The following is a 12,687-nucleotide window of genomic DNA, read 5'->3' as shown; positions in this document are numbered from 1 at the left end:
ACTCGACCAAGTAATCTGATGAGGAGGACTGCAATTTGTTGAGATTTCTTGCTTGTACTTTGTTGACTTGCCTCCCTCCCTCTCCATTCCTCGTAGAGGGGAAGAGGGAAGGGGAGAGGGTGTGACTGAGTGAGCTCTGGACCCAAATCCTCTCCTGTATTGGTGTAGCGCCCTCAATTCCCCCCCCCACTCAATCCCCCTTATCCCCCCTCCTCCCCCCACTGACCCACTCCATCCCCCCTACCCCACCCCACTTGCTCCCCCAGCCCTGCCTCCACCCCCATTCCACCCCTCCCCACCCCTATTCCCCCCCTCCCCTCACCCCTACTCTCCACTCCTCCCCACCCCCACTCTCCCCCTTCCCCCCCCACTCCCACTCTCTCCTCCCCCACCCTGACTCTCTCCTGCCCCCCACTCCCTCTTCCCCCCCCACCCCCACTCTCTCTTACCCCCACCCCCACTCTCTCTTACCCCCACCCCCACTCTCTCTTACCCCCACTCCCACTCTCTCTTACCCCCACTGTTCCCCTCCCCCACCCCCATTCTCCCCCTCCTCCCCCACCACCACTCTCTCCACCCCCCACCCCCACTCTCTCCCATCCCCACTCCCACCCTACCCCCACCTTCCCCTCACCCACTCGGCCGCCACGCCCACTCCCCTCCGTGGAGCCGTTGGCGGCGAAAGCCACTTACCAGTGCCCGTGCGTTCAACGCTGACTGCCGATGTGCGAGTCTCCCCTGGGGCTGGGGCTGGGGGAGAGGGGAGAGGGAACCACTGAGCCCAGGCGGGCGGCCCCGCTGGCGGCGGCCATCTTGTTTTGGCGAGTGAGGAACAAATGAAGTCGAACGTGGCCCATTGTGACATAATACACTGAGGACTTTCAAGAAATGGGTTGGAAAGGAAAATGTTAAACTTTAAAATCTCTCTAGCTTTAAAAATGTAGCTTCAATTTGAATGAGAGTTGTTACACATTATGCCCAGGATAATGGTGAGTAACGTGCGCCAAAAATTGTGGCGCTCTGGTGTGCCGTTTTGGCTGTGTGAACCACAAGTTATGGTGCACACATACACACGGACGCAGTGTATATTTATGGATGGATGGATGGATATGCTTTTAATGGCGTATCTAACTATTTGCCATTTTGTACAGGTTGAAACCTCTGGATGTGGAATTTATGAAGGCTATTCACAGCAAAGTAAATATTGTACCTGTGATTGCTAAGGCAGACACACTGACATTGAAGGAACGGGAACGACTGAAGCGAAGAGTAAGTAGTTATTGTTTATTATCTACATCAAGTTCAAGGAGGAGGAAATTTTTCCTCATCAATTTTTCCCATTTTACAATACATTTCAATTATTTGTTGTTTTTGTTGGAAATTGACTGTGAATATGAAAAGGTTTTCAGTCTTTAGAAATATATATATTTTAATTGGATATTTGAATATTGTCCGCCATAGAATCAGCCGCAATGCATATCTTAACAATTTGTTGCAACTGAAGCCCCACACCTCTGATTAATGATATTCTACCTGTTAAAGTTCGATTCTAATAGACAGACAACAATACCATAAAGTGGTAAAACATTAGAGTCTTTATTACGCCAGCGGGAGTGGGAGAGCTGCAACTAGTATGCTCGCATACTAGCAGCCACTCGAAGACCCCACTCCCTTACAGAGTGTTTCAGCAACCTTTTTATGCACCAAATACAATGGGTTTTTAGTAGTGATAACAGAACCAGACACCCCAGACAGGTGGTCTTGCAAGAGGATGGGAGTTCAATGAATCATCACCCACTATCATTGGCCATTGTCCGAGGTTAACAATTGAGTATATTAACATAAACACATCTTCCTAGTGCTCAACTTTAGAGTGATTGTAACGAGGCTCAGTCTATAAACATAAACAAATCTTCATGGGGCTCAACCTTGTGGTAATTGTTTAAGAGGCTCAAGTCTACTGGTGCTCTTCTGTATCCATAATCCTGTCCTTTGTAAGATTACAACACCCCTTCTGCAATCTCAAGCCAGCATCTACACAGAGGTAGACTTGTCGGATTCTGAGGTATGCATTTTAATTTAGTGACAGTTCATCTTCATGTAGCATTTGGTCACATACACCTTAACCCTTAAATCCCCTTTTCTCCTTTACATTCCCTCCTTTTATCATAACATGATAACTTATATTCTCCGTGAGGCACAGAATAATCGGATATATTTAACCATGTACAATGATGCACAATCAAGCCATAGTGTACGACAGTTCCCCAGAGGTTTCCGAAAATGCTGAATGGCCATACGGCCCAGGGGCCAGTCTCGTCATGGTAATGGTTCATTTCTTCCCCAACCTGCTTGATCTTAGTTACTTCTTGCGATATGTGAGCAGCCAGGTTGGTGATGTTGGAGGATTCGTCGGGAATGTAAATGCAACATTCTCTTCCCACTAAAGCACAGGTCCCACCTTTTTCAGCCAGAATAAAATCTAATGCCATACGGTTCTGCAGTGCCACGGTACGGAGGGCCACCACCTCGGCTGTCAGAGAGGTGAGGGCTTCCCGAGTGTCTGCGAACGCCTCAGCCGTGGCATTTGCCAATCTTTCCATGACCGAGGCCATGTTAATCAGTTCGCGTGAAAGACGGGCTGTACCGTACAAGGGGAAAGCTATCATCCAGAATCGTTCGGATTCCGAGATACCCCGTTTGGACCTCGGGGGAGTATATATGTCTGCCAGATGTTGCATGGTTCTTATGTGCGGGACTATATACGCCAGATAGCAGCACCCCCTCCAATGAGTGGGGCCCTTCAACCTTTCCCATCTCTGATCATCCCTAGGTGGCATCCCAGGTAACCAAGGGTATGCCCACGATCCACATACGTAATAAGTACCATTCAATGGCCGAAATGGCCCTGTGGTGGTGGGTCGTGGTGCAAGTGCTGTTTCCCAGAAACACTCCGCTACCCTCTGTGCGACAATGGCAAGTGGCATTGACAGTTTAGTTGGGGTGAATGGCCAATTTGAGCCGTGGTATTTTCCATACTCTAGTTTCATTCACCATCCAGCCTGGACCAAATGGGGGTATATACCATCCGGCAAAGATAGAGTTATTCCCCTCTATTGGTCCAGGGACGTATACTCTTGTATTATTGGGACCTTTATGGTATTGGCTTGTCCTTAAGCAGCCGCTGCCTCGGATGTCATTATGAAAGCAGTATGCAGCCAGGACCTCCGTTATATTAAAGGGTATGGGTAAGAGCGGTATCCCTCCTCCACTGGTATGGGGGACTTGAGTACACACCCAGCATGCACTTGTATTGCTGTGGAGGGCAAAATCATAACTCATGGACAGAAAAACATTATTTCCTCTGGTCCAGCCAGTCCAGGCCAGCCCCAGGACGCCAAGAAGGATTACCAGTCCCATTTTTATCTTTAAAGTGTCCAATGCGTTTGCAATCAGTCAGGTGTATCCAGCATGGATGATCCTCAACCTTGACCGCAGTGGGGGTGGTCAGAAGTACTTGGTGTGGCCCCTTCCACCGTGGTCCGAGTTTTTTCCGGTCCCAGTTTCTTATGAGCACGTAATCCCCTGGCTGTATGGACTCGTTTTCACACTCCGTCGGCAATGGTTTCTGTGCTTCTCGTACCTGTGTATGCAACACTGACAAGGCATTGGTTAGTTGCTGTGTGTATGTAATCAGTTCATCACTGAGAGCATGTAGATCAAAATTAACCTCCACGCTTTTGTCCGCCCCCCATGGGGTGCGTAGGGGACATCCGTATACTACTTCAGCAGGGGTCAATTTGGTAGCCTCGTGTGGGGTGACCCTCATTTCAAAGAGGGCCAGGGGTAAAACCTTGATCCAGCTTTGCCCAGTTCTGCTTCTGCAAGTTTGGCTAGCTTTGTTTTAAGGGTCCCGTTTGCTCTTTCAACCACTCCCGCGGCCTGCGGATGGTGGTCACAGTGGAATTGCTGCCTAATGTTAAAATGTCGACACAATTCTTTGTTAATTTTAGCAATAAAATGGGGCCCATTGTCCGAACTAATAACGGTGGGCAATCCAAAGCGAGGTACAATTTCTTTCAACAAAAGCATTACCGTGGTTTCAGCCGTGGCATTAGTAGTTGGCAAGGCTTCAATCCACCGACTGAACAAATCTATAACTGTTGAGTACGATACAGTCATGCGTAGGGGCTGAGCGATGTTTTGGTGGATCGGCCATGAACTCAGAAGGATTTATCGTTGTACAATGATGAAAGGTGAGGTACGGGTTGGCCAGAAGGGTAACCTCATAGCGACCTAGACGAGCTTGGGTCAAATACCGGGTCTGTCCAGTGTTGAGAAGCGTAGCAACACAATGGGTAGTATATATGGCGACTGGTTGATGGAGCGTAATATTAGCAGCTGCTCCTACTGCCGCATGTAACCCGGGTAAGATCTAAGTACATGTCGGATATCCCAATGCCACAGGGTCCAGACGGACAGAGTAGTAAGCAACCGGTCGGCGAACGTCTCCGTGGTACTGAGTGAGCACTGCAGAGGCACAATCTTGAATAATCGTAACATAAAGCTGGAAGGGGCGATCATACAGTGGTCTACCAATGGCAGGAGCAGAGGCGAGTGCTGTTTTCAAATCACAAAACGACTTTTCCTGTTGCGGTGTGAGAACAAAATGTTGTGGTGCCTTGGCGGCGGCGAGGGGTGACAATAACTTAGTGTATATTGCAACGTTAGGTATCCATTGATGACAAAAGTTCACTAGCCCCAAGAAAGCTCGCATTTGTTTTGGGGTTGAAGGGCATGGGTGATCTACAATGGGATCCACACGGGAGGGTATTAGTGCTCGTTCAGTGGCACTGAGCATTATGCCCAGAAACTTTATAAGGGATCTGCTCCTAATCACCTTCCGTTTAGACAAGACGTAACCCCAACTGTGGATAGCCTGCAGTAATGCATCAGTGTCCCTGTCATTTTCTGAGGGACCTGTACTAGCGAGGAGGAGATCATCAACATACTGTATAACCGTAGAGCCATGCGGTAACGTCATGGTCTGGAGCTGCTCCCGCAGGACACGAGAGAATATAGTGGGCGAGTGAATGTAGCCCTGGGGTAATCGTGTCCAGGTATATTGTCGGCCCTCGTAAGTAAATGCAAATAGGTACTGACTATCTCTGTGTAGAGGAACAGCAAAGAATGCGTGTTGTAGGTCGACCACAGTGAAGATAGTGGCATTTGCTGGTACCTCACTTAAAATGGTAGCGGGATTGGGTACGAGCGCATGCATAGGGGCCACAATGGCATTGATGGCCCTTAGATCTTGAACCAGGCGCCACTCGTTGCGACCTGGTTTTGGCACTGGGAATATGGGTGTATTACATGGGGACTGACAGGAGGCACGCAACCAATTGCTGAATGCCCCGTTTGGCCTCTGGCTTCAATGGATACTGGGGAATTGAGGGGAGTACCGCGTTCGGTTGAAGTGTGATCTTGACTGGAGGACAACAAGTGCGTCCTACCTCATAGGGCGAAGCTGACCAAACTCGTTCCGACACCGGCGCCGTAGGCTCCTGTCGATGATGCTGTACACATCCTTCATCATAACGTGGCCTGCTCCAGTATTCTAATTGTCCTTGCGGGTAGCGCTGGACTCTCCTTCCATCCCGGACGGCGACTGACCAGCTGGTAGGCAAGAAACCCAAGTTCTTTGGCACTGTGACCCGGATTTACCAAGGTAGTTATGTGTGGTGACGTGAGTCCCTTCATATGTCGGAGAGCGGAGGGTATCTCGGCGAGCAGAGCCATTCCCGGAGGTCCCACTATGGTTCCCATAATTTTAACGTTTGCAGAGGTGCCCAACAAATGTCTGTAAAAGTCTTCGGCAGCGCCATCACAGCCCGTAGAGTCGTAGAAGAGAGTTAGATGCGGGTTGTATACTTCCGGATAGAGAGCCGAGGGGAGGAGATCTATGGCCCACCATTGTGGGGTGGGATAATGAGCCGTCATTATTTTGTGGGGAGCAGTTACATATAAATATATCCCCTGGTCTGAACATGTAATGTCGGTTCCCAGTCCCATTAGAAGGTCACGGCCAGCTATATTAAACCCAAGGTTTGGGGTGACAGAGAAAGGGAGCGTGTGGCAAACCTCCCCATACTCTGCCTTGAGCGGTTCGGTTGTCGGATATTGTCTTGTTTTTCCGTCCAGTCCGGACAGGCGGACTGTGCCCTTAGATAGGGGGAACTGACAGGATTCCACCAGCTCCTGATCCAGAGTTGAAAGAGTTGCACCGGTATCAATCAAAAATGGAATCTGTGTCATCCTTATCCTCAGATGAACTACAGGCTCCTCTCCTGGACCTGCCACCAGGGGAAACATGCGTTCCACCGTCAACTCCTTGGGTCATTGGCGGAAAGGGTTATTCGTAGTATAAGGAGTGCGTTGTGAGTGTCTCCCTTAATCATAACCTTCCCTATCTCTGTTTGGGCAGTCCCGGACCCAGTGTCCATAGGCTCCACACTGGTGGCACTTTCCCCTTTGGTCCCGACGGTGATTTGCCGTAGTATCCCCGGCGGGTTGCCCCCGTCGATACTCGGGTGGTGGTCGAAAGGACTGGTGATCCTCCCACTCTCTCTGAGGTTTGGCGTTTCCCTGTCTCCTACATCTGCCGGTTCTCACGGGCGTCATGGTGCGGGGGGTACTATAGAATAGGTCACTTTCGTCTTCATCCCCAGGCCTTAAGGGGAACTCGTACTTGATTTTAGCGGGGTTAGAGGAATCCATCTCCTTCCCACTATTCCAGAATGCGAAAACTGCCCTTCGTTGCTGGGTTACCCCACTATCTGCCCAATCTAAGTTGGTCTTGATCTGTGATGCCACCCTTGGGGGTAAACAATTCATGAGGATTGCGTTAAACTGAGGTGACAGCTCACCCTGGTTATACGTCTCATCTCCAGCATTTATACGGTAGGTTGTTGTAAACTTCTCCCAGAAGTCATGGGCCGTCTCCTTGGGCAGGGGCTTGCATTCTAAAACTTTACCCATATCTATTGGTCTTTTTAGGCATAGGTTCAGGTTATTGAGCATGTGAGTCAGTCTTGCTGGTTCTGTTGCCTGTGCGGTTTCCAGGGCTTCCCAGGTTTCTGCTTGCATGAGGGTTTTCCACCGCGACGCCTCCGTTGGGCTTAGTATGGCTGCAGTTAAAGAGTACACGTCTCGTGCTGAAGCACCGTAGAATTGGACCGTGGACCTAATGTAGTCCACAAACCCCGGGGGGTCTTTAATCCTATCTGGGGCATTTTGCCTAATTAGTAACATCTCTTGGGGTTTCCATGGGGTATAAACATGCATCAAAGGTTCCTGGTTAGCTTGTCCAGCCTGTGGGTTAGGCATAGCCCTTATAGGGGCCAATCTATTTACCTTATCTCTTGGGTATAATTTAACCCTTTCACCCACAGTCTCACTCACGGCTCCTCCTGCCGCCCCTAACGGGATCCTCTCGTGCTCCCTATCGTCCTCTATTTCAGTTGCAGAATCATCCCTTTCGGTGCTGAATGAGGGCGCAGTAGCTCCCTCAGAGGGTCCTGGTCCACTGACAGAGGGGGAGGGATCTACTGCTTGGACCATTGCCACCGGGTGTTGATGCCCAGGGACGTAAGGAGGAGGAGGTCTACACCACTCCTGGGTTTGTTCTTCATCCCCGTCCTCTATCAACAGGGTCGCCATGCCAGACAAGGAGTCCCCGGGGTCTCGTTTTAACTTCTGTTTCTGCATAATCAATTGTTTATTGGCCGGCCCGCTAGGTCCCTTTTCCCTAGCTAATTGTTTCTTTTGTTCATCTAGCCAATCACATTCTACCTGTAACATTTCCCATCCCTTTAGCACACCCCCATCTGTACTTACCTCTATCCCTCTGCGACTTGCATTAGCTATCCAACTTTTATGGCATGATTCATCCCACCTCTTTTGTGCCTCTTCCTTCCATTCCTTAATTCTCTTTTTCCATTTCTTCGACGCTTCTCTTTCCCATATCAATTGCTCTGCCTCTTTAATTGTTTCTACATTCCACGTTCCCCCAATGGGCCAGGCTTCGTTTCCCAGCCTCTTTGTCAATGATGCCGACAATTGTCTATAATCTCTCCGTTTACGCGGATCTATATAACACATATGTTGCACTGGTGCACCACCATCACTTTTATCCAGGGCTTGCCCCATCGTTAGCCCTCCGAATATATATATATATATACACAATAGTGACAGACTCTGGCCTTCGTGGAGCCTTTCCCAAAGCCAGTTAGGTAGTCTGTCGTATCCAATTTAATAACTCTTGTTCTTAACGTACCAGACCTGTAGTCTGCTGTACTCAATGGTGACCCAGACCCATAGTCTGCTGGTCAATACTTCTTAACATACCAGACCCGTAGTCTGCTGTTCAATTCTTCTTACATACCAGACCCATAGTCTGCTGTACTATTCTTCTTAACATGCCAGACCCGTAGTCTGCTGTACTATTCTTCTTAACATGCCAGACCCGTAGTCTGCTGTACTATTCTTTTTAACATACCAGACCCGTAGTCTGCTGTACTATTCTTCTTAACATGCCAGACCCGTAGTCTGCTGTACTCAATTTACATGAAATCAACAATCCAATTAATATAGTAATCTCTCCTCCTGTAAGTTGTCTTCTATATAAATCTCGGAGGGAACCAGATCGATCTCAGACGAGGGACCACGGTGTTCCCGGGAACTTTACTCGGAAGTTCAGACTCAATGGATCCGATAGTGCACTTTACTCCCTTCAAGGTCCCGGTCAAACCACAGCCACTTACTCAGTCTTTGGTGATGGTTCCGTCGAGATCCTGCCGACTACGCGCAGCAGCAATGCATATCTTAACAATTTGTTGCAACTGAAGCCCCACACCTCTGATTAATGATATTCTACCCAGTCATTTATGGGTGTTGAATTTCATTCCATCACCCACACACTCGGTGCTACTTTGTGCAGCCTGATACATATCAATGTGAAGTTCATGACGGCAATTAATAGCAAAGAATGTATTATTATCCTGTGGATACAAGGAACTGCAGATGCTGGTTTACAAAAAAAGACACAAAGTACTCGAGTACTGGTCAGGCAGCATCTCTGTAGAATATAGATAGCTGAAGATTCATCTCCATAGATAGCTGACGTTTTGGGTCGGGCGCCGGAGATGCTGCCTGACCCACTCCAGCACTTTGTGTCGTATTGTTATCCTGTGACTGCTAAGGTGGAAATAGTTATCTTCAGAACAACATAGGCAGAGAAACTGATTGTTGCTTTTGGCCTTTGTTAAGTCTGAGTGCTGTAACAAGCACAAAATTCCTGCACAGCACATTGCAACCTTTTTCAGATTGTTTAACTAATTTCACGATTATTGACATAATTCTTAAATACAGGATGTCGATTTCTTTAAATAATAAGGAAGTCTGTGGCAAGCTTTCCTGCCACTCTTGATTTACAGTACAGAACTGCTCGAATGTGTTCTTTTTAATTTGCTTGCCATTACTTCGACTTTTGAGGCTGGAATGGGTTAACAGTAATATTTGGTGGAAACATTTATTCTACGTATTCTTTGTTTTTAGCAGCAGGCCACTTTGTGCATAAATTGTAACTGTCTATTGTAATAGGGAAAGGAAACATAAAAGTTTTTTATCAGTAAACTAAGTTATTGCAGCAATTGTGGACCAAGCCATTTAAATGTCTTGGTTATTGTTCTCGCGAATGCAGAAATCAACACTTAGGTCGTTGCTGCAAAAAAACACCAGCTAGTAAGAAATTACCATTCCAACATGACTTTAGGGAAAACAACATTTAAAAAAACCTGGTATCCCATATCGTTTCCTGGAAGGTTGATTTTGATTTTCTTTGCAAGCTGCTCTTTTAAATTCTGGGAAATGTGAATCCAATTTTATTAGGTCATGTTCTTTGAAAATTTTACCAAGTGACTTATCCTACATTGAAATAGAAAATAAAATAATCTCTACTAAAAAAAGAGAATTATTAGCAGAATTTTTTTGCATAGCTTGAGAACATTGAGCCCATTGTACTATGTTTAGTAAGTACGAGGCACTTAATAACTGTCTCCAAATTTGAGATATAACCTGGCTACATTCTGTACTGGATTAGTCCAGAACGTATTGCACTCAAGAAAAGATAGTATTTGTTAACCATCGAGCTTAAAACCTAACCTTTTAAAGGGAAAAAAAAATATTCCATTCTCAATCACAAAAAGATTGCAGGAGGAAAGAAGGCCATTCATCCCTTTGGGGACCTTTTCCTATTTTCATTAGCTTAATTGCACTTCCCAACTTCTCTGCCAAAAATGTTACTGGAAAGAGCACAATTTGTATTGGTTGGGGAAGAGAGGAAAATCTTGGTCTCAGTTTTAAATTCCGATCAGATAATCAGACACCTGGCTCCCTTTTAAAAAGACATTTTAAGAAAGAGTTTTGATTTATATGGATCTGACACATGCACAATCAGACTTTACTGGACTGTATCTTGCAATCATGTTATTCCCTTTATCCTGTATCTGTACACTGTGAACATCTCGATTGTAATCATGTATATTCTTTCTGCTGACTGGACAATAAACTAACCTAAATCAAACTAAGTTATTGAATGCACATTTATGGTTGTGCAGTATATTCAGTATCAACAATTTTCTGAGAGCAGAATTTCACAAAATGACATGCATTAGCATTTTATATTTTTTTAAATGGTGGTATACAGGAAAATATACTGGCTGGGAAACAGTGAAAATCTTCTATTCTTTTATATTATTTAGGTAGTTAGCGGCTCCTGTTTAATATCTCACTTCCGAAATACAGAGTCCACAACACATTTATCTCAGTACTGCACTTAAGCTGTCAACATAGATTGACAGTTGTGACCTGCTGTGGACCTTAACTTACAAACGTCTGACTTGGAGTAAGAATATTGTCAAAAGAATCTTTAGGTGTCAGTGAATAGGTTTGTGCTATATATATAGTAGATGTTGCCCATGTCCAGAAAGGAAAAGCCAAACATCCTTCCCAAACCTCAGTAGTAATATTGCTGAGTCAACGCCAATTGTAATCTTAACTGACCAGCATTTTAGATGTTAGAGATACAATGTAGAAACACTGAGGCCGCGCCGACTAGTGATCCCTGTACACTAAAGCCATCCTACACACTAGGGACAATTTGCAATTTTACCAAAGCCAATTAACCTACAAACCCATATGTCTTTGGGGTGTGGGAGGAAACCAGAGAAAATCTATGCGGTCACAGGAAGGACATACAAACTCCGTACAGGCAGCACCCATAGTCAGGATTGAACCAGGGTCTCTGGCGTTGTAGGCAACTGTGGCCACTGTGCTGCCCTGTACCTGCAACTGATGAATATTTTGGCTCCAAGAACTGAGCAGAGACTGGGTATCTTGAAGCCAATGAACTCATCTAGTGCCTCCAAGTTTCTTCATCATTGATAAGATCATGGGTATGTAAGCAAAGAATTTCACTATGCCTAGTCACATGTGACAATAAAGTATTCCATTCCATTCCATCTAAGTTGCAATATGCTTTTATGGTAGTAGTTGCAATTCAAAAGTTTAGCACCTTGCAATGCATTCAATCAGTCGATTGAAGTTCCAATCCATTCCAATGCAATTCCATCAAAATTGATACTCCCTTTCATCATACTACTAGCAACACATTTCATTTACAGGATGGTGCAAATTTATAGCGGAGCCACTCTTGGGTAAATAGTTCTACCCAGGTATGCGAACTGTACCGCGAAGGGCTGTTCGCATTGGTTTGTTATCATGTGTGCTGACACAGTGAAAAACTTTGTTTTGCATGCTAGTCAGCAAATCGCACTATATGTGAGTACAATCGAACGATACAGATATACAATGGGCACTGCAAAAGAGAAAGGAAACAGGGTGCAGAATATAATGTTACAGTTGCAGAGAAAGTGCAGGGGTCGCAATGACGGAACTATTTTGTAATTGTGGATAATTCTGTCTCCTATTTACATCTCGGAGTCCTGCCTGTTGCTACTTACTTATTTCTTTACCACCCTCTTAGATCCTGTGCTGTCCTCTTTGATATTTATACTCAGCTTTTCCCCAATCACAGGCCTTCCTTTTTCCTCCATTGTTCCTCCTTCCAAGTTTTCCCATATCTGACAAAAGTTCATTGAGCTGAAACATTGACTCTTTCCACTATCTCTGATCTACTCAGTTTTCCAACACTTTTTCTTATTAACTTTTCTTATTCCCTTTATTTAGTTCTTTCGGCATTATCTTCTCTCAAGTAGCCCAAGTGGTAATCACAAAAGAAGCATGAGCCAAATTAAAAATTTCATTGGCTGTTTGTGTGCTGTTTGAAAAATATAATTATAAACCAAGCAATTTACTGTTTTGCTCCAGGAAAGGATGTCATATTAAAATGAGTTTAAAATTAATTTTTACATAGGTAGTTTAATCCTATTAGAAAGAAGAGTGATTGACTTCACAAAGTAAGCGGAAATGTATAGCACAGATCAACATGGTAATGCTGCTTACCTCCCAAGAATATAACAACTTTCCCATAGATCCAGTGGGAGGCTGTTAAATTGATGTTGGTGCAAATTCATAATGGGTTTGTTAACCCATCCTCTTCTATTTACC

The 12,687-nt window shown here is 45.7% G+C and overlaps 1 protein-coding gene across 1 annotated transcript in view; it reads left to right on the top strand.

The window, feature by feature from the left end:
• The window catches only part of LOC144605695 (septin-2), a 111,945-nt gene that overhangs the window by 37,686 nt on the left and 61,572 nt on the right, over positions 1-12,687 (top strand). The window contains exon 7 of the mRNA XM_078421192.1: positions 1,152-1,269. Coding sequence (XP_078277318.1) covers positions 1,152-1,269 — 118 coding nt within the window. The remainder of the gene's footprint in view (positions 1-1,151; positions 1,270-12,687) is intronic.

The sequence above is a fragment of the Rhinoraja longicauda genome, chromosome 25 (genome assembly GCF_053455715.1).
Source record: "Rhinoraja longicauda isolate Sanriku21f chromosome 25, sRhiLon1.1, whole genome shotgun sequence".
NCBI lineage: Eukaryota > Metazoa > Chordata > Chondrichthyes > Rajiformes > Arhynchobatidae > Rhinoraja > Rhinoraja longicauda.
Note: the sequence above shows the minus strand (reverse complement) of the source record. Positions and strands in the feature narration are given on the sequence as shown.